General features: G+C 42.2%; 1 protein-coding gene across 1 annotated transcript; it reads left to right on the top strand.

The window, feature by feature from the left end:
* Positions 1-326: 326 nt before the first annotated feature.
* On the top strand, positions 327-23,926 carry LOC118116494 (glutamyl aminopeptidase). Its single transcript, XM_035168220.2, has 20 exons — positions 327-1,137; positions 4,585-4,726; positions 5,830-5,964; positions 6,061-6,181; positions 7,779-7,933; positions 9,625-9,738; positions 9,830-9,964; positions 10,365-10,430; positions 10,589-10,654; positions 11,205-11,365; positions 13,742-13,824; positions 13,929-14,065; positions 16,961-17,016; positions 17,095-17,245; positions 17,971-18,044; positions 18,261-18,365; positions 19,297-19,470; positions 20,055-20,195; positions 21,389-21,470; positions 23,211-23,926. Exons 1-20 carry the CDS (start codon positions 494-496, stop codon positions 23,355-23,357), a joined length of 2,889 nt encoding a protein of 962 aa, XP_035024111.2. The 5' UTR covers positions 327-493; the 3' UTR covers positions 23,358-23,926.
* Positions 23,927-24,059: the final 133 nt, after the last annotated feature.

The following is a 24,059-nucleotide window of genomic DNA, read 5'->3' on the forward strand; positions in this document are numbered from 1 at the left end:
TTGCAATCAGAATTTTGTTGACCAAAAAGCAAATGCAATAGACCCCCGACCCCTCTGGGTATTCACTGGAAACAAGACAGATTCCACTGTAACCAACATACTTAAATTTAAATCTGATGGGGATTCAAACACACGTAGACTTGTTTTTAAAGTTACTTACAGATTACACGTTCTGTCCACATGCATGTACACAGACAGACAGAAAGTTAAGATGTTGATTTACAGACAGATTTGTCAATGTTTAACAGGAGGAGGCGTGTAAACAGCACAGAGGACAGAATAAATCTCTCTCTCGATGTGAGATTCTCCACACTGTCTGACAGATTCCCTCTCCTGACTTCTCCTCCTCTTTCCTCTCTCCACCCCACAGCACCACGGAGGCCAGCTCTGGATCAGCTCACACAGTAAATACAGTAGGAGCCTACAGCTGTGACTTCAGGTCAGCTTTACACCTGTTTTAGCACAGGGACGTTTTTAGGTTTTAGAAGTTACGATGGTTGAAAGCATGGACTATGAGAAGCAACAGAAGCGTTACTGCATCCGTGGTAAGCATGTTGTCATCATATGTGTGACGGTGGTGGCGTGCTCTCTGGCGGTGGGCCTTGGGGTGGGCCTCTCCAGGTCAGATACGACCACCAACCCCACCTCCACCCCCTCCACGCCAGGCCCCACAGCAGGGCCTACAATCCCTTTGCCTACTGGGAGAGGGCCTTGCCAACCTTCCATGAACTCCACTGGGGACTGGAGGAATTTCCGCCTCCCTAACTACGTGAGCCCGGTCCACTATGACCTGAATGTGGAGCCGAACATGGAAGATGACACCTACATGGGCACTGTGGACATCCATGTAGAAGTCAGCAAGCCCACCCGCCACCTGTGGCTCCACATCAGAGAGACGTTCGTCAGTGCCATGCCTAAGCTGAAGATGCTGAACAGCCAGGGGGGAGAGAGGGAGCTGCCAGTGAAAAGCTGTTTTGAATACAAACCGCAGCAGTATGTGGTGGTGGAGGTCGCAGAGGAGCTGCCAGTCACTGCCGCAGGAGAGGTGTACGTGCTGAGTCTGGACTTCCAGGGCTGGCTTAATGGCTCTGTGGTGGGATTTTACAGGGTCATCTACACCGAGGAGGGGATCACCAAGTAAGTTAACAAGATTTGAACTGTCGTAAATAATATAAACAAAGTGTTAAGGAGAGGATGAGGATTATGTTTCTCTACAAATTGCAACAGCAAACATGTCACCAGCTGCTTTAAGAGGGGGGCTGTATGTGTAAATGTAAATGTCTGAGTGAGAGCCTAAGGAATTCCTGCTGAGTTTCTCCAGCTAGTCCCCAGGTATAAGGTCAGGTATAAGATTTGATTTGTCTGCAGTGTGAAAATACTGGATTGTTTGGACTGTCGGACCAATCACAGGATCTTGAGCACAGCTTGTCAACTATTAAACAATAGCAGTAGAATAAAAGAGGATTCAGATATAAAAATTTGCTTCAGTAGCAAATTATAATTTGTTCAGATAATGAAATCAAAAGCATTCGTAATAAATTATGTTTATGTTTAATGTTTTCGCACCACACACATGGGACATGGGGTGGTATGTCTTTCTCAAGCTCGGGTCCTCTACCAGGGGCCTGGGAGTTTTAGGGTTCTCTCTCTATTTTAGATGTTCGTAAGACTGCGCTTTTATGGACAGAGGCTTCAGATGTTGTACCTGGAATCTGCTGGGGCCCCTCTCCCAGTTTGGGGGTTACAGTCCCTAACCCTCTTACTAGCACCTACATTCCCCTGACCCAAATCCAATTGAGCAACTGAGGGACGTTTTTTATCTGTGTACATAACTTCTGTGAAATGTGATCCCTACTATCACAGGGATCACATTTCATTTCACCTTCCATATCTGTTCTAGCTGTTCTTTCAGTCCTTGGTACTTCTCAATCTTCTCATGCTCCTTTTTCCTGATGTTTCTATCCGCTGGGATTGCCACATCTATCACTATTGCCATCTTCTGTTCTTTATCCTCCACCACTATGTCCGGTTGGTTAGCCAGCAGCTGTTCGGTAGTCTGGAATCTGAAGTCCCACAGGATCTTAGCTCTGTTCAACCAACCCCGGTGGTATGTCCCATCAGGACCTGGGCACCTCTAATCCCTACTCGGCGCAGATGTTCCTGTACACTATCCCCACCACTTGGTTATGCCTCTCAGTGTGCGCTGTCCCAGGCTGCATCTGACACCCTGCTCCTATCTGCTGGTCTGTCTCAGGGGCATCTTTGCTCAGCCTGCACCTTGGGTCTTGTCTGCTGTGGTAGACCCTAGCCTCTATGGATCTTGTGCTTAGGGCCTGTTCTTGTGCTGCCATGATGAGTGCCTCTGTGCTGTCTGTCAGACCAGCCTTTTCCAACCACTGGTCGGATCTCTTGATATCAGCCACATCTATTTGTCAGTGGTACATGCCATGCAGGGGCTTGTCCTTCCATGATGGTTCCTCTTCGTCGTCGTCCTCCTCATCATCATTGGGTTTCTGCTGGATAGTGGCTTTGACGCTCACTTGTCCTCGGCCTCCCTCCTTTCGCTCAGTGCACAGCCTCAGGGTGCTGGACTTGGGGTGAAACCCTCCATGCACAGTGAGGAGCATCTTTGTCTTGATATCAGTGGCCTCTATCTCCTTCTTTGGCCAGGTTATTACACCAGCTTCAGTTCCATTTGACTGTGGAATCCCAAGGTATTTGTAGCTGTCCTGAACATCTGTTATGTTGCCTCCTTCTGGTAGGTTAATCCCTTTAGTCCTGATCGTCTTGCTGCAGTCGAATGACATGACGATGTCGTTGCTGTAGATTCGGCTGGTGTGAATCAGTGAGTCCATGTCTCATTCACTTCATACATGAAGAGGAGGTCACTGATCTTTGCACCACTTCGAAATCGGTATCCGTAGCCATTCTTTGTGATGATCTGGCTCAGGGAGTTCAGGCCTATGCAGAACAGCAGTGGGGACAGAGCATCTCCTTGGTATATGTCGCACTTGATGATGAACTTGTGATATGGGCTTCGAGTTGGCCTCCAGAGTTGTTTTCCAGAGCCCCCATTGAGTGATTAGGTAATGAATCTGTTTATTTATTTATTCACCCTTGAACTGAGCAAAAGATTGGTCAACCTTAATGATGTTGGAAGAGATAGTGGTGGTGTTCAATAAGTTCAATCAACTTTGCACAGGTCGGAGGCAGATATTCCCTGGGATTTGCTCTTTTATTATTTTAGTGTGTATTGAGACCGTTTATGAGGGTGTTTATTGTTCTACATCAAAATAAAGGAAAACCTCAGCGAGGCACAGCAACAGTTTCTGTTTAGATGCATTCAGTATCCAAAGGTCAAATCCTGCTACCTTTAATTCCTCCTTGACCTTCCTTGATTAAAGGATACAAAAAATCCATAGCAAAGTTCAGATACAGTTGATCATCACTGGAAGGGTGTCTGAACTGCATCAGTTTTCTCTGTGAATACTCATAGTTACTTGTGCATAGAGGAACCAGTGGTTGAAAATGAAAACATAGCATTTTTCCCACCTGGACTTAGAGACAAAATGAATAACACTGGTTACTATGTAAACGTAAGTGTGCAATCATTAACTCCCAGTCAACGCATTCATAAATCACTCCAATGGACATTTACTTTATATCCCACAACACCAACATGCTGTACAAAACATCAGAGACCAATCAGTTAATCAACCAATTTATCATTCTGATACTTTTAAAGCCCAAGCTTGAATATTCAAGTAAAGTAATATAAAATACATAATAGTTTGATGAATGAGTCCCATGTCAGGTTCTGCTTACTGGCTTTTTACAGGAGCTTTAACTTGACATGATCTTCATCAGTGGGTGAAATTTGCTCAAGAGGTACTGCTGAAGACAATGTGGAAAGCTCCAGGAAATTGAATAAGTGGACCTTGATTCCGGAATGTTTAGTCAAACTATAAAATTTTACATTCATCAGCTGTCTTTTTGGGTAGAATAATAAATTATATTTTCTGTTGACCATTCAGAATCAAACTTTTGATTAGCAAACACTTGGATTCACGCCTGGATTCATGGCAGTTACAATGGTTTCCAATTGTGACACATGTTTAGACAGTATGTGGTAAAAGCATGATTAGAAAATATAAAATATAATCCACCTCAGTCCTAATGCTGAGCATGTTCCAAACAGTCATTGTTTCTCCAGCTGAATCAATACATCATATATACTGATCATGTGACTGGACACCTGAGAGGAAGAAGTGTGTTGCTGTTGTAATATTCACTATTTATCTATTATTCATAAGGGTTAGGGTTAGTTAATCTTATGCAACACCCACGTCTGTAGTCCTGTTTTTATGTTGCACTGTCTTCTGCACTTTGGTCCTTGAGGAACGACCTTATGTTCAGCAGTACGCTCTGTATGACGATGAATGACAATAAAAGTTGACTCTACTTGACCTTGATATTTTACTTTGTTGTAAAGTGTTGGCCCTCACCAGTTTCAAGGGTGAGGTGTAAAACAGCTGATCACAGACACTTCCTGTAATCATTTGTTCTCTATCTCTTTATCACCAGAAAGATTGCTGCGACTGATCATGAGCCGACAGACGCCCGCAAGTCATTTCCCTGCTTCGATGAACCCAACAAGAAGGCCACATACAGCATCTCCATCATTCATGACGCAAACTATAAAGCTCTGTCCAACATGCCGCTGCAGGTAGGACTGAGGACTCAAATGTCCACATCATACCATCAGTTGTTCTACTCACATTGTTAGGGTCACATTAAGAACCAGGGCTCTGGAACTGGAGGGTTGTCTCTTATTGAACAATCTTATTGGTTTGACTGCTGGAGTCTACAGTGAACCTGGAGCTTTACAGCAAGTTAGTCCTCATCCCCAAATCCCCTTTTCCTGTAAAAGTGAAACATATGGTTTGAAAACATGATAGAGTAATAATATGTAACATAACAAATATCCATGTTTCAGTTTTCTAGTTTTGACTCTAATTAGATTATAGTTTGTAGACATTTGTCAGGATTGCGAAATGTGTTAAGATGTGTAGAGGAACTCTAATTGTGTCTGGTTATTTACTTGCCTGGTGTGTTTAATTTGTGTCCAGCTCTCCCTGCCTCCCTGTTGCATTCCCTGCCTGTGCTCCATCACTCCTTGTTTCTCTATTCACATTCTCTGTGCTTCCTTTCAGCTCTCTGATTCTGCTTCATGCTGCTATTTGTTTTACCTCATGCTTTACGTCTGCTCCCTCTTGTTACCTTCTGTTCCTGCTTATTTCCTGTTTTCTGGTGTTGTTTTGAGTTTGTACCTTCAGTTTGTCTGTGCACCTGCTTTCTCAGGGAGCCTGTTTAGTCAATATAAATGATCTTCACTGCATCACAGGTCTTGAATATTAAACCTGCGAAGGAAATATCTGCCAATCATGAATTTTTGCTCAACATGTTTTATTGCCATTTGACTTTATTGACTGGGCTTCATCGTTCCTCTGAAGACTTCTAGAGGTAGCCATGAAATCCTTATAATTACTGCTCGGACTTCCTGGTACATACAGCATCACTTTACCAGGAGGACTGTTAACAATCCTGCTGAACTCAGACCCGTTGCAGTAGGTGGAATGAGTATGATTTCTCAAACTTCCCCATGGTTGAGGTAAACAAAGGAGGCCGAGTTCAGAGTAAACACTTTGAATACCAAAAGCAGAGGAATCAATCTTGTGCCTGTGTTTTGGGGCCAGGGGATCCACCCAGCTCTACAGACTGAGTGACATCCACATTAACCCACTAGCCTTTTTTTCTCTGCCTCTCCAGGGCCCCCCTCAACAACTGCCTCGTAATAAATGGAAGACCTCCTTCCAGAAGTCCGTCCCCATGAGTACCTACTTGGTATGTTTCGCGGTGCACCAGTTTGGCCACGTGGAACGAACCTCTGCTCGAGGAATTCCTGTGAGTTCACCATCAGTGCCATTGCTAATAGTGATGTATACTGTTGATGTATACTGTCAGATACATTCTGTGTTTGCTCTTCCTCTGCCTTTGCAGCTGCGAATCTACGCTCAGCCGACTCAGTTGAGAACTGCAGAGTACGCAGCCAACACGACCAAGGTCATCTTTGATTTCTTTGAGGAATATTTCAACATGACATACTCCATCCCAAAACTGGGTATGTTTTCACATTCATATTCATATCCCTGTCCCAACTGTGGTTATAAAATAGCTCAAATTGTATTCATTTTAGAGATCTGTCCAGATCAACTTATAACAGAATCTGAAATAATTCATTGTCTATGTCATTCAGTAATATGTGTATACAAATATGTGTTTCAAGGCATTAGATGTATTAAAAATGATCTATAACTTAATGAACAGATCATGAAGATCACTTTATCCACTGTATATTTAAACCAGGAAACAAAATATTTGTAAAGGTGTGGTAGAGACAATTGTCAGCACACAAAGAAATGTTATAATCAGTACTGTGGACAGTGATGGGAGCTAGTGATTCTCACAATAAGGCAAAACAACAAAAGTGAACAAAAACCCTGTCAAGTAGATTCACACTGTAAAAGCTAATGTGCTTATGTGTGCTTATTTAGGCCTATATGCTTATATAAGTTAAGTTGTGGTCTAAAATGTTGCTTGGCACATGTATTTCAGTTCTTTTCAGTATAATAGGTGCAGTTGCTTCTTCTTGCTATTAATGAATTTGTATATGAGCTGCAACATTGATATCTGATCAATGAGACATTACAATCTAATTCAGTACTGGAAGATGTTAGAGTCAACAAGGACATTATCATTTGTCTAAGATAATCAGCTTCCTAATTTCCACTGAGTAAACAAAACTATTTGAATAAATAGATAAATCATATAAACAATCTTACTTGTATTACTAAAACTACTAATACTTAGAAATAATAATAATAATAATAAAGTTTTCTTTTAAAAATGGTATAAAGTGCTTAACAACAAGCAGTGAAACAAAAAAATTGAAAACCAGACAAGAACGAGGTAGTTAATATCACTTGCAATTTTTAAGTGGTAACAACTTGACAAACAAAAACTTTTTAAGTAAGTAGATATGAAGTACTTAAGAGTAATAGTTATATTTATGTACCTTTTTTAAGGCACATTTTTTTAAAAGTAAAATCAACTAGCCAGACTTTACAGTGCAGTGAACTGTGCCTCTCAGAGTCATGGTTGGCTGAGGTAACAATGTTTGAAAAGGCCTCAGTTACTGTATTTGCATTGGTCTGCAGCCCACAGCGTGTTAATAAAAGCAGAGAAGCAGTTTATATGCTGTTTAACATCTGCGTTAACAGAGTGGGTCTTAATGAATTGACACAGTACTAAAGTTTGACATCCCATGATAATGATCCTGTAAAAATGAATCACATCCAGTGTTAACTGTCCTAGCTGAAGAAAAAAACATACCATATCACCTCACATTAGACGAATCAACACACCTCGTTGTGATCAATAAAGTTTATCAGAATCTACTGTGCAGATATGATTCTTCTTTGTGTACCAGAGGGTCATTTGTTGTGAGGGATTCTAATCTAAAGGAAATATCTGCAACATATTTCTGGGAATGAAGAATGCCCCTGCCGACTTTGATGGTGATAATGTAATTAATTAATCAAGATACAATCTGAGTCAGTCATTATATCAACGTCTCACCAGAGTTGATAATGCAGTAACGCCATAAAACATCCGATAAGAGCTTGCCTCAATGTCATCCCTGAGCTGTCTCATTCCAGATAAGATAGCGATCCCTGACTTTGGCACCGGTGCCATGGAGAACTGGGGCCTCATCACCTACAGGGAGACAAACCTGCTGTACGATGAGAACCAGTCTTCCTCCTACAACAAGCAGCGAGTGGCCAGTGTTATTGCCCACGAGCTGGTTCACCAGGTACAACTGTCTACTCACTTGTATCCAGGATATTTTCATGACCTCGCAAATATTCTAATTGTCAGTTTTTTATGCACCCAGTGACAGAATCAGAAATATGAATTATTACTTTGCTTATTTTATTTGTGTAATGGAACCATGTGGCACATGTGGTTGTCAGAACCTTATTGTTGTGCACTATACGTACATCGCATTCAGGACACTATATCTGAAAAATGCAATTTCTCGAGAACTGTCCCTATAATTTCCATTTTATCCTAATAAACTCTACTTGAATTTATTTCAGAGCCAAGGGTTATTACTCTAGTAGAGTAGCATCTACAGGGCTGCGAGAAAAGAAAGAGAATAAAAGGCCAGAAATTAAATTAAAGTCAGCATCAGCATCAGCACACACTTAACACTTCAGACCACAATGATGATTGAAACAGATTGCCTTACGAAAGTACAAAACAGTCAACTGACACCTATTATACTGCATATAAACAGCTGCTGCAGAAACTGTTTCCATCACAGAGCAGATTGTTATCAGCTTTATTTTAGTTTCAGTGCAGCAATTAAGCCACACGTGATGAAACCAAATACATCCCGTAAGCTCACTGGCAGTTCTATGAAGGCTTTTATCTTTATTTTAGTCACACCAAGTGGTAATATACGAGTTCACAGTTCACAACTGTAAAAGTTCAAAATGTTTCTCGAGTTATTGTTCAAACTTTTTTTTATGAGGCATAATCTGGGAACATGTCTTTCCAGGATGTCAGCTATTGTGATGGGAGATAAGCTACCTTGAGGCAGTCAATAAAGTTTTACTGTTCAAAGTTGTGCCAATGAGTTCGGTGGCCGAGGGTTCAACACACTTAACAAAACACGTGCAAATAGACAAAACACATGCAAATGGTGAAAACATTGTTTAATTTGCATTTGAATGATCAGTTAATGTTAGATCACATTTAGCTGCATGGACACATTCAATACGACCTGACTATGTCTGTTGTATAGTCTTATTGTTTGTGCTCTAGCATGCAAAGCTTGTTAAACACTCCAGGATATACAGACACCCTTAGCTGACTGACCTTTTAATGACACTAAACCCCCATCTGCAAGCAATGTAGCAACATCCTGTCTTCCTGCTAAATGTCGAGATAAATGATGACTTCATTTCTTTTTGGACATGATTATTTAAAGTATTTTAATGGAGACAGTAAAAGCGTAAGTGCTCTTTGAGTTCAGTTTGACTTCAGGCTGTTTTAGCGGAATATAAAATAAGAAATATTATCACCCATTGGTTTAGGTTGTTTTGTGTCTTATTGAGGTCATTATGAAAATGGGATTTTATCATCTTCAAACAGTTGTTTCTCTGCTTCAGGGCCCTCACCTGACATTACCATACATGGAGTGGTGTGAGAACCACTGAAACCTCACACAACATGGGGGAGGGGGAAACAATTCCCATAAGGAACTTCAGCTTTGTTCAGAGTTCAGGCAAATCAGATTTGTTCCTCAAATCGGATCGTAAGGATCGTAAGGTCTGCAACTGTTTTCCAGTTGCAGACCTTACGATCCTTACGATCACTGGTTTGAAACCCAGTTTGAAAGCCTGCCAAGAATGGAACCTGTGAATCCTCCTCCTACAAATTCCATATGAAGTTTCCTTTGTTTGAAAGCACAATGCTCATGTTAGTTGTCTTTTCCAGTGGTTTGGGAACATTGTGACCATGGACTGGTGGGACGACCTCTGGCTCAATGAGGGCTTTGCCAGTTTCTTTGAGTACATCGGTGTGGAAAGAGCTGAACCTTCCTGGGGCATGGTAGGTTGCACCAGACCCACACTGACAGTGGACATGTGAGACAGGATGTCTGCACTCTGACACATACCTCGTGTCTTCCTGTTGTTTACAGCGAGACATCATGATCATCAGCGATGTGCTTCCTGTGATGGTGGACGACGCCCTCCTCTCCTCCCATCCAATCATTGTGGACGTGTCGACCCCAGCAGAGATCACCTCCGTGTTTGATGGCATCTCATACAGCAAGGTACGACTCCTGAGAAACCTCACACAGTTGAGGTGTCAATGTCCATAAAAACCCTGTTTTCCACGGCAACATTTAAAATCAGCTACAATAAGGAATTGTTTATCTTTGCTATTACGTTGTTTTGGTATTATGTTTGTGTATTTGTTGTTGTTGAATAAGGCTTTTGCTTGTGATAAAATGTTTCTTCTTTGTTTATTATGAGGAGCTCTGTTAGTTTTGATGCACTTCAGGATTCAAGGCTAAAAACTTTCTATTCTGCTGTTTTTTCCTGCTATGTAAAATTTTAATAAATGAAACCCTGATCCCTTGAAACCATCACCAACCAGTTACAGACTAAATGCATTGTGTATCATGCAATGAAAAAAATCCTTTGTAATGGAAATTATCCAACCTATTCCAGGGAGCGTCCATCCTCAGGATGCTGGAGGACTGGATGGGTAGAGATATGTTCAGAGATGGCTGTCGAGTAAGTCAGACACTGTTGCAGCTTCATGACAAATAATTCATAGTTATGACCAATAATTCATTAATGATGACACCTAGTAAGGTTCAAGTGCTCCAGTAGCTGAGTGGTAAAAGCCTGTTTTTGTTTGTTTCTATGTTTGTTTTTTCTTCTTTCACCAGAAATATTTGAAAGACTACCACTTCAAGAACGCCAAAACAGCCAACTTCTGGGCATCTCTCGCCGATGTATGTCCCGCCTTTATCCTAATCATTTTCCGTACAAAAGTATAATTACCAAGAAAATAATGTTTTTCTGCTCTTGTCAGGAATGTGGGTTGAGAGGATGGATATCAAGTATCATGTCTGCGTGTTAGGGACCAAGCTGTAGTCAAGAATAAGAACATGGAAGCAGGAAACAGCCTGATGCTGTCCAACGTTCATAAATACCCCCAGCTTTATACGTCTATACCCAGAGACCTATAGACTCATAGTCTGTCATTGCTGGAAAGATCCATACAGTTACTGTGCCTGGAATTTATTCAACAAGAAAATGGTTACGGCACATAACCCTTCTTAAACCACAAATTGTCATGTTTATATATTTGTGTGTGTGTGTGTGTGTGTGTGTGTGTGTGTGTGTGTGTGTGTGTGTGTGTGTGTGTGTGTGCTAATTTATATGCACACAGATGTGGAATTGATATCTATCTGAACATCTCTCTCTCAGAAAGAAATAAACAATGCGTGTATTCCAAAACCTTTGCTTCAGAACATTAACCAATATAAGCTATTTATGCAGGTGAGTAGATTGCCAGTTGCAGAGGTCATGGACACATGGACCAATCAGATGGGTTATCCTGTGCTGGATCTGTCTGTCACAGAAGCGAATACCAAACTGAGCCGGAAGCGTTTCCTCCTGGATCCTAATGCTAATCCCAGCCAGCCCCCTTCACCTCTGGAGTAAGTGACGCAAAGAGGATAGAGCTGCTTAAACCCTCAGAGCTCTATCACGCCATCGTCAATATTTTGATAATGGCTCAAATGGCTGAATGCAATGTGAATGGTAGGAGTGTGTACTTATGAGAAAAGAGATGTGATCACAACACTGCAGTTCTCCCCAGATACAGTGTACAGAGCTTTTCAGCATCCATCATCTTTCATAGCATCATTTTGGTTTATGGTCCCCAATTGTATAGTTCTGGTTTAGCTTGACACCCTGTCTGCACACCTACTACAGGGTCTGTGTTGACATGGCAGATTCAAATGATCCGCTCCTACTCTCCCCTCTGACCCATACACTCATTGAACTGAAGCTTAGTAGTCACTTCCGTGTAATGATTCAGATTTCGTGGGGAAGTTGTCTGGGTGACAGATGACAGAAAACCAATATTGTGTAGACACCCTGTTGGTCAAAATGACAGCAGCAGCTGTTAAGTGCTGTGATAAGGCCATGGTAAACTTCCTTCACAGCACACACACACACACACACACACACACACACACACACACACACACGCACACACACACACACACACACACACACACACACACACACACACACACACACACACACACACACACACACACACACACACACACACACAGACAGTTCTGCTGGATTTATATTTTATGTGCGGTTAACATGGACCCTGCTGAACAGCAAAACTGTTCACCTCTGCAACACTACATGTTTCGCACATGAAGAAGAGCACTGACAATCTTTAACTCCCGTATTGTTGCCTTCATTGTCAACAAACTCCATGGAAATCAGAAAACTGTAGGGTAAAGCACAAGCGGCCAGTCAGTTCTTGCTGCCCCCATGTGGTGTCTGTGTTGACACCACAGCCCCAAAGTATTTACATTTTTGTGGATGAGTAACACATTAGCTACAGTGTAACCTTACAGCCTACACATGTAGATGCCACAAGCATAAATCCAGCTTTACAGACTAGCTGGTGACCACAGTGGAGAATTTAACAGCTTATGTGCCAAATCTATTTCCATAGCAGAGCTAATGGAAGATAATGAGTGCAGCTTTAAAGGGGACATAGCATGCAAATTCCACTTTGTTAGTGCTTCTACACGTTAATGTGGGTATCTGGCATGTCTACCAACCCAAAAACTCTGGGAAAAAAACACTCGCGCGTTTTGTTATAGTTCCTCTAAGTCAGAAACGTCATGCTTGAGTGACTCGATTGAGCTTCCTGGGTTTTGTGTCGTAACAAGGAACTGGAAGTCTCCCTACATGGTCTTGGCCCACCCCCCACCTCATCCCCCCGTCGCCCCCCCCGTCACGCCGGGTTTACACCGGAGGCAGCGAGGCAGCGCAGCGCCGTTCCCAAGCGCGCAGCCGCCTGGCTGTTCACACGGGACGAGCATTTCTCCGCTGGTCAGCCCGCGATTCACTCACATGTGGCATTTGTCTGGATCGTTGGGACTGGGAGGCTGCAGCAGCTGCTCGGGAGCGACCGCTCGCTCTCCCATGCGTGAGCTGGAATTTGTGTCAGCGCCACACAGCCAGCAGTGTGGAAGACTTCCGCAGTGTTCAGCACTACTGTAACACCGGCACAAACACACCGAGCCCCCCCACTCGTTACGCCGGGGTACACCGGACGTGGAAGTGCCGCTGCGAGGCAGCGCAGCGCCGTTCTCCGCGCAGCCGCCTGGCTGTTCACACGGGACGAGCATTTCTCCGCTGGTCAGCCCCATAGACTGTATATATAAGGTCAGCCCGCGATTCTGCTTTCTCCTTGTTGTTGTACCCGTTGAATGTCGGGGTTCGGGGTAAATGATGGTCTTCATAGCCCCCCTCTTTCTCTCTGTCTGTCTGCTTGTGTGCTTGTAGTGGATGGGCAGAGGGGGACATTTAATTATGTGATTGGGAAAATTAAAACTCCAGGACAAAAGAAGGGGAATACAAAGTATGGGATGCATATTTGATAATTTATATCATATAAAATATGTAATTTATATCGTTTAAAATCATGGGGGGAGAGGGGGGAGGGGGGAGCTGGCTCATTAGCATTTAAAGGAACAGGCACTCAAAACAGGTCACTCTGTGGAGGGCTGTTTTATACAGGGTAAAAAGGGTGCTGTTTTAAATGATCCTTGTGGTATTTTGACCAAAGTATGTTACAGACATTTCATTAAGACCCCAAGGAACCATATCAACTTGTGGTAAAATGGGCATGCTATGTCCCCTTTAAACAATCAAATGCAAATGTATTTGTAACAATGTCCTAAATCATTTTACATTTTAGGACATTGTTACATAAAATTACGCCCTAAGGTTTTGTGTCACTACACTGATAAAAAATAATTGTGTCTTTGTTACAGGTACAAGTGGACTATCCCAGTGAAATGGCACTCTGTGAAAAGTGACAAGAATATGTTGACAATGTTTGACAAGAGCAGCAACGGTAATGATCACAAAATATTCAAACAAAAATAATCAGCTCTTCAAATCAATCGATAACATTATTATTATTAATAATAACATTATTATGACTGTGTTGATTTTCAGAGCACGTCATAACTAACTACACGCCCTCAGTGGATGGTCTGCTTAAGGTGAACAATGATCACATTGGATTCTACAGAGTCAACCATGACCTCCACATGTGGAACACGATCAACAAACAACTTCAAGACAACCATACGGTATTTCAATAATAATAAAAGTTACAATTTTAGGAGCATTTGCTAAAACATGCACATGTTATCAAATCTTTTCAAACTAATAAAAATTTTTACTATGACTTTTGACATTTTTATTTTTGACTTTTTCTTGTAAAATAAAAATATTGCAGATGGTCTTGTTTTAGTGTTGTGATATTTAATCTTTCCCTAATAAGAAACACAACACACAACTCTTACTATAAAAATAGGGTACCATTAATAACTGTATTCTGGAAGAAGTTATTACTCTATCTGTACATTTAAATTACACTGAACATAATATTGATTGTACTCTATTGGCATAGTTAAAACATGTAAGTAGAGTATCTTCATACTCTACTTACATGTTTTATATTTTTTCCTTGCATACTACCTTCTTCGCATTTGGTAGAGATGTAAAAATCTTAAACTACAGTTTGCTTTCACATCATCATCAGAATCAGAATCAGAATCAGAATCAGAATGTATTTATTGCCAAGTAGGTTTACACCTACCTGGAATTTGCCTTGGTATATAGGTGCATACAATGAACATAAAACATAAAAACACAATAAGTACTACACATAAGAAAAAAACAATATATAAAATAAAAAGATATAAAAGATATAAAAAGTAAAGTAAAATGCAAAATGCAAAACAGGAGTGCAATATGAATGTGCAATATGCAATGTGCAATGTAATGTAATGTGTGTTAATGTAACACAGACTTGAGGCGTGGGGGTGGGATAAGAGTCCAAATCAGGTGGGGGTCCCGGGCCTTGTTGATAAGGCCAACTGCAGCCGGGAAGAAGCTGGTCTTGTGGCGTGAGGTTTTGGTCCTGATGGACCGCAGCCTCCTGCCGGAGGGAAGTACCTTGAAGAGTTTGTGACCCGGGTGGGAAGGATCGGCCACAATCTTACCTGCACGCCTCAGGGTCCTAGAGGCAAACAGGTCCTGTAGAGATGGCAGATTGCAGCCAATCACCTTCTCAGCAGAACGGATGATACGCTGCAGTCTGCCTTTGTCATTGGCAGTGGCAGCAGCGTACCAGATGGTGATGGAGGAGGTGAGGATGGACTCGATGATGCAGGTGTAGAAGTGCACCATCATTGTCTTTGGCAGGTTGAACTTCTTCAGCTGCCGAAGGAGTACATCCTCTGTTGAGCTCTTTTGGTGAGGGAGCTGTTGGTGGATGTTCAGCTCCCACTTGAGGTCCTGGGAGATGATGGTGCCCAGGAAGCGGAAGGACTCCGCAGTGTCGACTGGGGAGTCTCTCAGGGTGATGGGGGTGGGTGGGGCTGGGTTCCTTCTAAAGTCTACAACCATCTCCACTGTTTTCAGAGCATTGAGCTCCAGGTTGTTCTGACCACACCAGGTCACCAGATGGTCAATCTCATCCCCACCAGAGATGAGCCCAATGAGGGTGGTGTCGTCCGCGAACTTAAGGAGTTTGACGGACTGGTGACTAGAGGTGCAGCTGTTGGTATACAGGGAGAAGAGTAGAGGGAAAGAACACAGCCTTGAGGGAACCGGTGCTTATGGTCCTGGAATCAGAGACATGCTTCCCCAGCCTCACGTGTTGCCTCCTGTCAGACAGGAAGTCTGTGATCCACCTGCAGGTGGAGTCAGGCACACTCAGCTGGGAGAGCTTGTCCTGTAGCAGAGCCGGAATGATGGTGTTGAAGGCAGAGCTGAAGTCCACAAACAGGATCCTGGCGTAGGTTCCTGAGGAGTCCAGGTGCTGGAGGATGAAGTGAAGGGCCATGTTTACTGCATCGTCAACAGACCTGTTGGCTCTGTAGGCAAACTGCAGGGGGTCCAGGAGAGGGTCAGTGATGGCTTTGAGGTGGAGCAGCACAAGGCGCTCAAATGCCTTCATCACCACAGAAGTCAGGGCAACGGGTCTGTAATCACTATCAAAGCGACAGTAAAACTCATTCAAGTCGTTGGCCAGGCGTGGGTCGTTAGTGGAGTGGGGGGCTCTAGGCTTACAATTTGTAATCTGCCTAAGCCCTTTCCAGACAGAGGCAGAGTCATTCGCTGAGAACTGGTGTTGGAGTTTCTCAGAGTACAGACGTTTAGCTTCTCTCACCTCCTTGCTAAACCTGTATTTCGACTCTATAAACCTGTCTCTGTCTCCACTCCTGAACGCCTCTTCCTTCTCCAACCTTAACTTTTTGAGTTTGGCTGTGAACCAGGGTTTGTCATTGTTGTAACACACCCTGGTGCGTGATGGAACACAGCTGTCCTCACAGAAGCTGATATAAGAAGTCACAGCCTCTGTGTACTCGTCCAGACTGTTTGTAGCAGTCCTGAACACCTCCCAATCTGTACAGTCCAAGCACGCCTGAAGATCCTCCACAGCTTCACTGGTCCACTGCTTTGAAGTCCTCACAACAGGTTTGCAGAGTTTTAGTTTCTGCCTGTATGCAGGAATCAAATGGACCATGACGTGGTCCGAGAGTCCCAGTGCAGCCCGGGGGACGGCGTGATAGGCACTGCTTACTGTGGTGTAACAGTGATCCAGAATGTTCTCCTCTCTGGTCGGGCATTTAATAAATTGTTTGTATTTGGGGAGTTCGCGGGTGAGATTTCCTTTGTTAAAGTCGCAGAGGACAATAACTAAGGAGTCCGGGTTAGTCCGTTCCACACACAGTATCTGGTCGGCGAGCATGCGTTGTGCCTCTTGCACGTTAGCCTGCGGTGGAATGTAAACACCGACCAGAATGAATGAAACGAACTCACGGGGGGAGTAGGAGGGTTTTCATCATCATCATCATCATCATCATCATCATCATCATCATCATCATCATCATCATCATCATCATCATCATCATCATCATCATCTTACTGTATGTGTTAATCTTCCATTAGACTGACTTTACTGTCTTTAACAGGAGTTTGATGCAGCTGATCGTACGAGCTACATTGATGATGTCTTTGCACTTGCCCGGTGAGATTTCTCCCAAACACACATTTGTGTTACCAGTCATGTACATACTGTAAACACTGTTTTCATTTCATTGTTTAGGGCAGACATTATAGACTATGGCAATGCCTTCAATCTGACCATGTACCTGACAAATGAGATTGATTACATAGTGTGGGACCGCGTGGACTCCTCCATCTCCTATGTGAGGGACATGCTGGTAGCCGATGCTGCTCTCTACAAAAAGTTCCAGGTAAGCAAGCTGCAAATCATTCCTGTAGCTGTCACATTCCCAACAAAGAAGTATATACACCTCCATCGCCCCCTGGTGGCTGGCTGCAGAATAGGTCATTAACCCTGCCTCCCTTATGTTAGTGGGTGGGACATACTACAAACTAAAAAGGGCACATTTCTCCCAAAGGTCTTTTCTGTCATTTTAGCGAGGTCACGTCAAACTGATGTATGTTCAAGTCTTCATGTTTCGGAAAAGTTTAGTTTAATTAGTTTGAATTAGTTGTTTGATGCCAGAAATGGCCTGAGACATCATGATTGACAGCTGAGACTCTTGATCGGTCGAGCCAATGCATTGGCGGTGCCTTAACTCCAAGTGCAACTACTACACAGACTGAATCCAAATGATGTCACCAGTGCAAGATGGCTATACCCGTACCCAGAATATTTTGGGTCCTTTTTTTGTTCCGTTGAAGGAAGTGGAGACGTGTCATCCATCTTTATTTACAGTCGTTGATTCTTTTTAATAGACAGTCAGCGGTTAGCAGTCAGTTTTAGAGGTGTTTTTTGGATCAAGAGTCATACTTTTTATTCATCCTCTCTTCAGATCAGATCAACCTACATTGTCATGCTGTTTCTTTGAGACTTTGATGGTTTCATTATACGATAGCACCAGCCTCGGTGCTGGGAAAAGGACAAGGAGTGAGGAGTAATTGGTGTAATCACATCCTTGTTTCTTTTCTTTAGAAACTCTTTGGAAATCACGTCAGAGCGATCTCCCAACGACTTGGATGGAACGATGTAGGAACTCAGACAGAGAGGTACACTGGGAGAAGTGCATACTTAACAAGACTTACTGTATATGTCCATTCAAGTAAACACCTCAGGTCTTTCCCTGGTGTTATTTACAGTCAGTCTGTGATCATGATAACAGTAACAATATTGGGACCATTCAATAAAATATGTCTTTGTTCTTTTATGCTAACCCATGCAGATATTTATCACCCAATGTAAAATGGCTTGTATGTGATTGGCAGGTTACTGAGGGAGACCGTGCTCAGTATTGCTTGTCAGATGGGGGATCAGGATGCTCTGAATGAAGCCTCCAGTATTTTTGACCGCTGGATTAATGGAAGTCTCAGGTATAACTCACTGTCATTTATATATATTTGTGTCAGTATGTCAGTGCGAGAGAGAGAGGAAGAGAGCGAGCAGAGTCAGGATGTGCTGAGTGAATCAATGAATCAATGAAACCTATGAAACAGCTATGAAGAAAGATTTGACTCATTGAAGAAAAGTGCGCAATGTGATATGGCCTTTATCTTAAAAAACATTGTTACATTTCCCTCAAGTTCTGGGACTGTCATACAGAAAGTATGAAATCCAGTTGTAGTTATCAACGCCAATGAACAGTTTGGCCCGGGAAAAATGTGATCACTGTTAGTGGTTTCCACTGTATTCTCAAGTAACACACCATCAAGTTAAATATACTGTAGTATTTGTATCATTCATTCAACTATTGATGTCAGAACTACATGAAGACATCAAGACAGATTTATAGGAACTATTGTTCTCTGATCCTTACAAACCTGACTTATTTAAAACTGACGTAATAAAAAGCGTTTTCTGCTTTTTCCTCCCATATTTGTTGTATTATTATTATAATCACATGGAGCCACATGTAAACATTTAAACAAGACAAAGTGAGGGCACAAAGCAGGGTATGTTTTGTTTACACTCTCAGTTTGTGTCAAACAATTTTTCTTTTTGACTTGTTGCCCTCACAGGTGGCGTGAAGAGATTAAAAAACAATGTTTTTGACGTGGTACATTTTACATGGCTTAACACTATCTTGTGGTTGTTTCTGTCCATCCAATTTTTTGTGCAAATAGTTCTCTAACTGAGGGAGGTGGGCCGTTCTCCCGCCCACAGACTGCATTACATGCATAGTTTTCTGGTGGTCCTAAGCAGCTACTTAGTTGGTTGTGAAGACAAATATTACTTAGATACAGCTCTTTTTGTAGAATCAAGTTTTTAACCTGCCGGGAAATTTCTTAACCTTTTTACCTGCAGCAGCGTAGCAGTGAACCTGAGGCTGCTGGTCTATCGATATGGAATGAAGAACTCGGGTACAGAAGCCAAGTGGAACACGATGTTCCAGAGATACAAGAATACGTCTTTGGCTCAAGAGAAGGACAAGCTGCTGTATGGACTGTCGTCTGTGGACAACGTGGAACTTCTGTACAAGTAATCAAAACATCTCGTCTTTACTTGGCTGACCTGATCACCCAGTTCTATAACATCATTTTAGCCACAGATTTAATATTATAGTGGAAACAGTGATGTGCAACAAAATCTCAGTTTCCACACTCCAGAACACAACAGTGTGAAGCATCTCCTGGCAAACACGTGTTCAACCAGCCCATTTTGTTAGAAAAGATTAAAAAAAAAAAGATTTTAAATTTGAACTAAACCAATGAAAATAGGAAAATGTTACCAGCTTTCTGGTGTCTTTGTCTCCATGTGACCCCTGAGGTGATTATGACAGGTTAGCAACAGCATCGGTTTCAGCAGCTCAGTTTACAGCACCACAGGAAACACTGACATGTGCAGGTCTTTGGGATAGAGTTCAAATCAATATCCTCTGTTTGCTTCAACCACCTTCAGGGATAATGGGGGTCACAACACCTCTGGTGCAGGATCCTCCCCAGCGTTGTAACACCCTATTTTGTTTTAGTCTGCTTATTTGTCATAAGATCGAATACTGCTTTAAAATTATTATGAAGAGTAAAAACTGAGTATGGAGAGAAAACGTTTCTTCTGCCCCACAGGCTCCTGGAGGCCACTAAGGATGAGAATGTGATAAGGAGTCAGGATCTGTTCACCGTGGTGCGATATGTGTCTATTAACCCACTGGGAGAGAGTATGGCCTGGGACTGGACCACGCTGAACTGGGACTATCTGGTCAACAGGTCAGTGCCAACGAGGCAACAACAGCTCACAGCGACAGATGTTTAAATGCACCTCAAAATGATACATAATCTTTAGGCTGCATTGGTAAATGTTTAGCCCCTTGGTGACACCAGAACAAAACGAACACACTTAGCTTGCATTCTTCCAAAATTACACACATAGTCGACTCATCTGACAGAAAAAGCTGATTGACTCCTTTCCCATCGCCAGATTTTTTCCCCCATTTGTTTCTGAGTCACATTTGATGTCATCAAGAAAATGCTGGAAACTGAGAATCTCTCTCACCTCACTGTCTTGGCAGTGTTGCATTTTGCACAGTGCGAGAAAAAACCCCCACAGGCGTTCATGTTAGTGGGTTTTTTGACCAGTGGAAAAGGGGCTCCATTTTCGAACTTAATAAAATGGCAGCTGAGGGAAGTGGTCGTTCCTGCCGATGGTGGCTGAAGTCACATGTATCTGAAAGTCAAGGGCCGATATTTAGATATAAGTGACATGTACAGTTAAATGTTGCTGTTATTGTTTTTGTGAAGTGCACAATCACACAGAAAACAGTGTACAACAAGGCAGTGTACCAAGAGAGGTATCCAGACACAGTGTTAGCTTTGACTTGTGCTACACTGAACTAAATCCAACTGATCACATGATCACAGGTGGTCATTTTGATCCTCAAACCCCAACAGGATGGGACTAACATTACAGGGAGAGGTAGGGAATAATAAAAAGTACTGTGTTCCTTGGTAGTTCTTGTCAACAGGGTTTTAATCACTAGGGTCTCACAGGGTGTGATCTGTAGTAGACATACATGACGAAGCCAGAAGCTTCCACAAGGGGCCTGGTAGAGTTGAAGAGGAGGTGAGGAGGAGGAGGAGGAGAGAGAGATGTGGCACTGCCTGAGCTGAATCTCACTAAAAAATCACACATACCCTCTTGGAGTCCACATTATTCAGTGTGACACTTCCCAAGGCCCATCTCAGGGGCCTGGTTTTGCTATTTTACCAAAGTGTTTTGACAAATGAAGGCCATGCAAACAACATGGTGAATACCAGTTTCTATCTGTATCTGACATTGCAGACATTACCTTTTTTTACACTTGAATGATCTTTGTGACTTGGGTAGAGTAGAGTGGTCAAAAGAAGAAGAAAAGCATGCACACTGTGCTCGTCATGGTAACGACTTGTCTTCCTTCTACCAGGTACACCATCAATGACAGGAACTTTGGTCGTCTACTCAGTCGAATCAGCACCAACTACAACACAGAGCTGCAGCTGTGGAAGGTAAGCACTGACCGTACTGCAACTTACTCCTACTTAAGTTATTTATGGGGGGGGTCTTTTTCACTTTCAATTTAACCTGTTAGGGTTTTCCTCTTTTGAATAGTAGTAATTTTTTTTATGTCTTTGTCTTCCACTACCTTATATAGTTATTATATTTATTTTTCCAAGAAGAATTCCACTAAAAATATTTCTTTTGAGATGGCTGTGGCTGGGCCAGCTGGGGCTCAGCGGGTCGTCCTCTAACCAGAAGGTCGGCAGTTCGATCTCAGATCACTGCTGGCATGTTCAGTTTGATAGAGAGATTGCTGCACATAAATGCACTGTGTGAATGGATGAATGGCAACAAACTGTACTGTAAAGCACTTGTGGTGCTAATCAAGACTAGAAAAGTCCTCAATAAATACTAATCTTTTACCATGATCCTCTCAGTGGGCCTCAAAAGTAATGGATGATACTGGCAGCGGTCAGTTTGGATTACGGGGCTGGGTTAGAAAAAAGATTTATCAACAATTACATTTTTGATGTAAATGACCCATTATCAATTCCTAAATCGCAAAAATTTTACTTTGCTGTTGCACCTTTACTCAGTAAACTTGTGCATCTGGGTAAATTTGTATTTGTACAACACAACATTACTGTTGTGTTGTCTTTCATAATTTTATTGACACTCATAGCACAAATATTACCTAATTTCAAACCTACAATCATAAAACTACAAAAATATAAACTGCTGATTGACTGTAACATGAATAACAATGCTGCATGGGAATCAGACTGCAGGTTATTGAATACAAAAGGGTAACAGGAGGGTGCGCTTTAATGATCAGGATGTCACACTGCTCAGTGTCCACGAGGAGAAATGTGAAATCCTATGTAGGCATAGAACATTGGAACAACAGTTGAACCCTGAAGGCATCATGGGAGTTTGCTCAGCCATTTTACATATGCTTTGTGGAATTTGACAAGAATTCAAGGGTCAAGGGTCTTGTAGGGAGCACTGCAATAGTATGATGTACAAGGGCTGTTTATTCAAGCCATCCAGTCCTTATAGAACCAGAGAGAGAGAGTTGCATTATGCTCTTTCAGAACATTGTCTGGCAGTGCCATCCCTGCACACAAGGCAATTACAGTACAGACTGTTCCTCTTTGTGTTTCTCCAAAATACTGTCAGAGCAGGGGCATCCATGTCTATCAAGAACTTCCTGAAGACTCGTATCTTTTGAGAGCACCTCTTCTAACACCTTGACATGTCTAACTATTACTGACTGTGTACTTTCTCTGTATTTTATTACCTGATCTTGTGCACGTAGTACTAACTTCATGGTCTCCACTGTACTGAAGCTTTAAGGTTGTTCTTCAGTTGCAAGTCACTTTGGATAAAAACACTTGATGAATACATGTCTGTTATTACATAACAGGATATTTAGTGCTCTTCTGCCAGAAGTGCTCTCAGTCATGATTTGGAGAAAAAGACTGTACTCATGCATGTGGGGAAGGGGATTATGATTCAGAGGGGTGGATTCAGATGTTGCCATCGACATTTTGAGATGTTCTGCATTTTGAAAACGTACTTCTATTATACATTGCTTTTCAAAGAAGTCCTATGAGGTTTTGGACAGAGTGTTTACTGATCACTGCAAAAATGGTTCACTGTTTGTATAGTTTGAGTCAAAGCAAGTAGAGGGTGTCAGTTTTTGTCCACGTGTCTTATAACACATTTTTTCCATGCTGCTCTTGTAGATGGAGCATTTCTTCAGTCTAACACCGGATGCTGGTGCGGGGGAGATGCCCAGGCAGCAGGCACTGGAGAAAGTGAGGAACAACATCGAATGGATCAGGAGGAACGGAGATGAGATCAGAGGGTGGCTGGACAACAATGTGGCCTAAAACAGCAACATTGCAAATCACTGCTGGGATACAGGCACATTGTCACTGTTAGGAATCAGAGCACGCACACATACCTATTCGCATACAGGTTGTGGGTGTCCTTTTTGAAGGGCATAAGGAGGGCACTGCTGGTCTGAATCAACACTTGAACAATAATAAAAAATCAAATGTCTAAATAGAAATGAATGTTTTTAGCACTTCACAATATCGAAATTCATACCTGATCTCATATGTGAAATTCCATTTTTGTAGATGCTGTTTTTCACAAAAGTCTGGATTTGACCAGAATGTCATGAACTTTTCTTAGGTGTGCAAAACAAATGTACTACTGCTTTCACGACTATTGAACATAATGAGGCATGGGTCACAAACAAGCAATACAAGAGTATTCAATTTACATTACCTGTGATAGTTAATGATAGTTGAAACACTGTGGTCTTGCAGCTCAATCTCTCCAGTGTTCTTTCATCATGTTGGTTGGAAAATATAAAAGGCCAGTGTTTGTTTATCATTGTATCCTTTTCCTCACTAGTTTTTACTAATAAATAACTCTTGTTTCTGCTCATCACCAGAAGGATATTTATGTTTGCTTGTTATAAAATTCTTGTAAATTTAACTTATAAAAAAATCGGAATTATTTTGTTTTCAACGAGACAAAAATGCAAATATTTGTATGATATATTCTTTAAATTGAATTAAAAT

This window comes from Hippoglossus stenolepis, chromosome 10, assembly GCF_022539355.2.
Source record: "Hippoglossus stenolepis isolate QCI-W04-F060 chromosome 10, HSTE1.2, whole genome shotgun sequence".
In the NCBI taxonomy this organism is placed as follows: Eukaryota; Metazoa; Chordata; class Actinopteri; order Pleuronectiformes; family Pleuronectidae; genus Hippoglossus; species Hippoglossus stenolepis.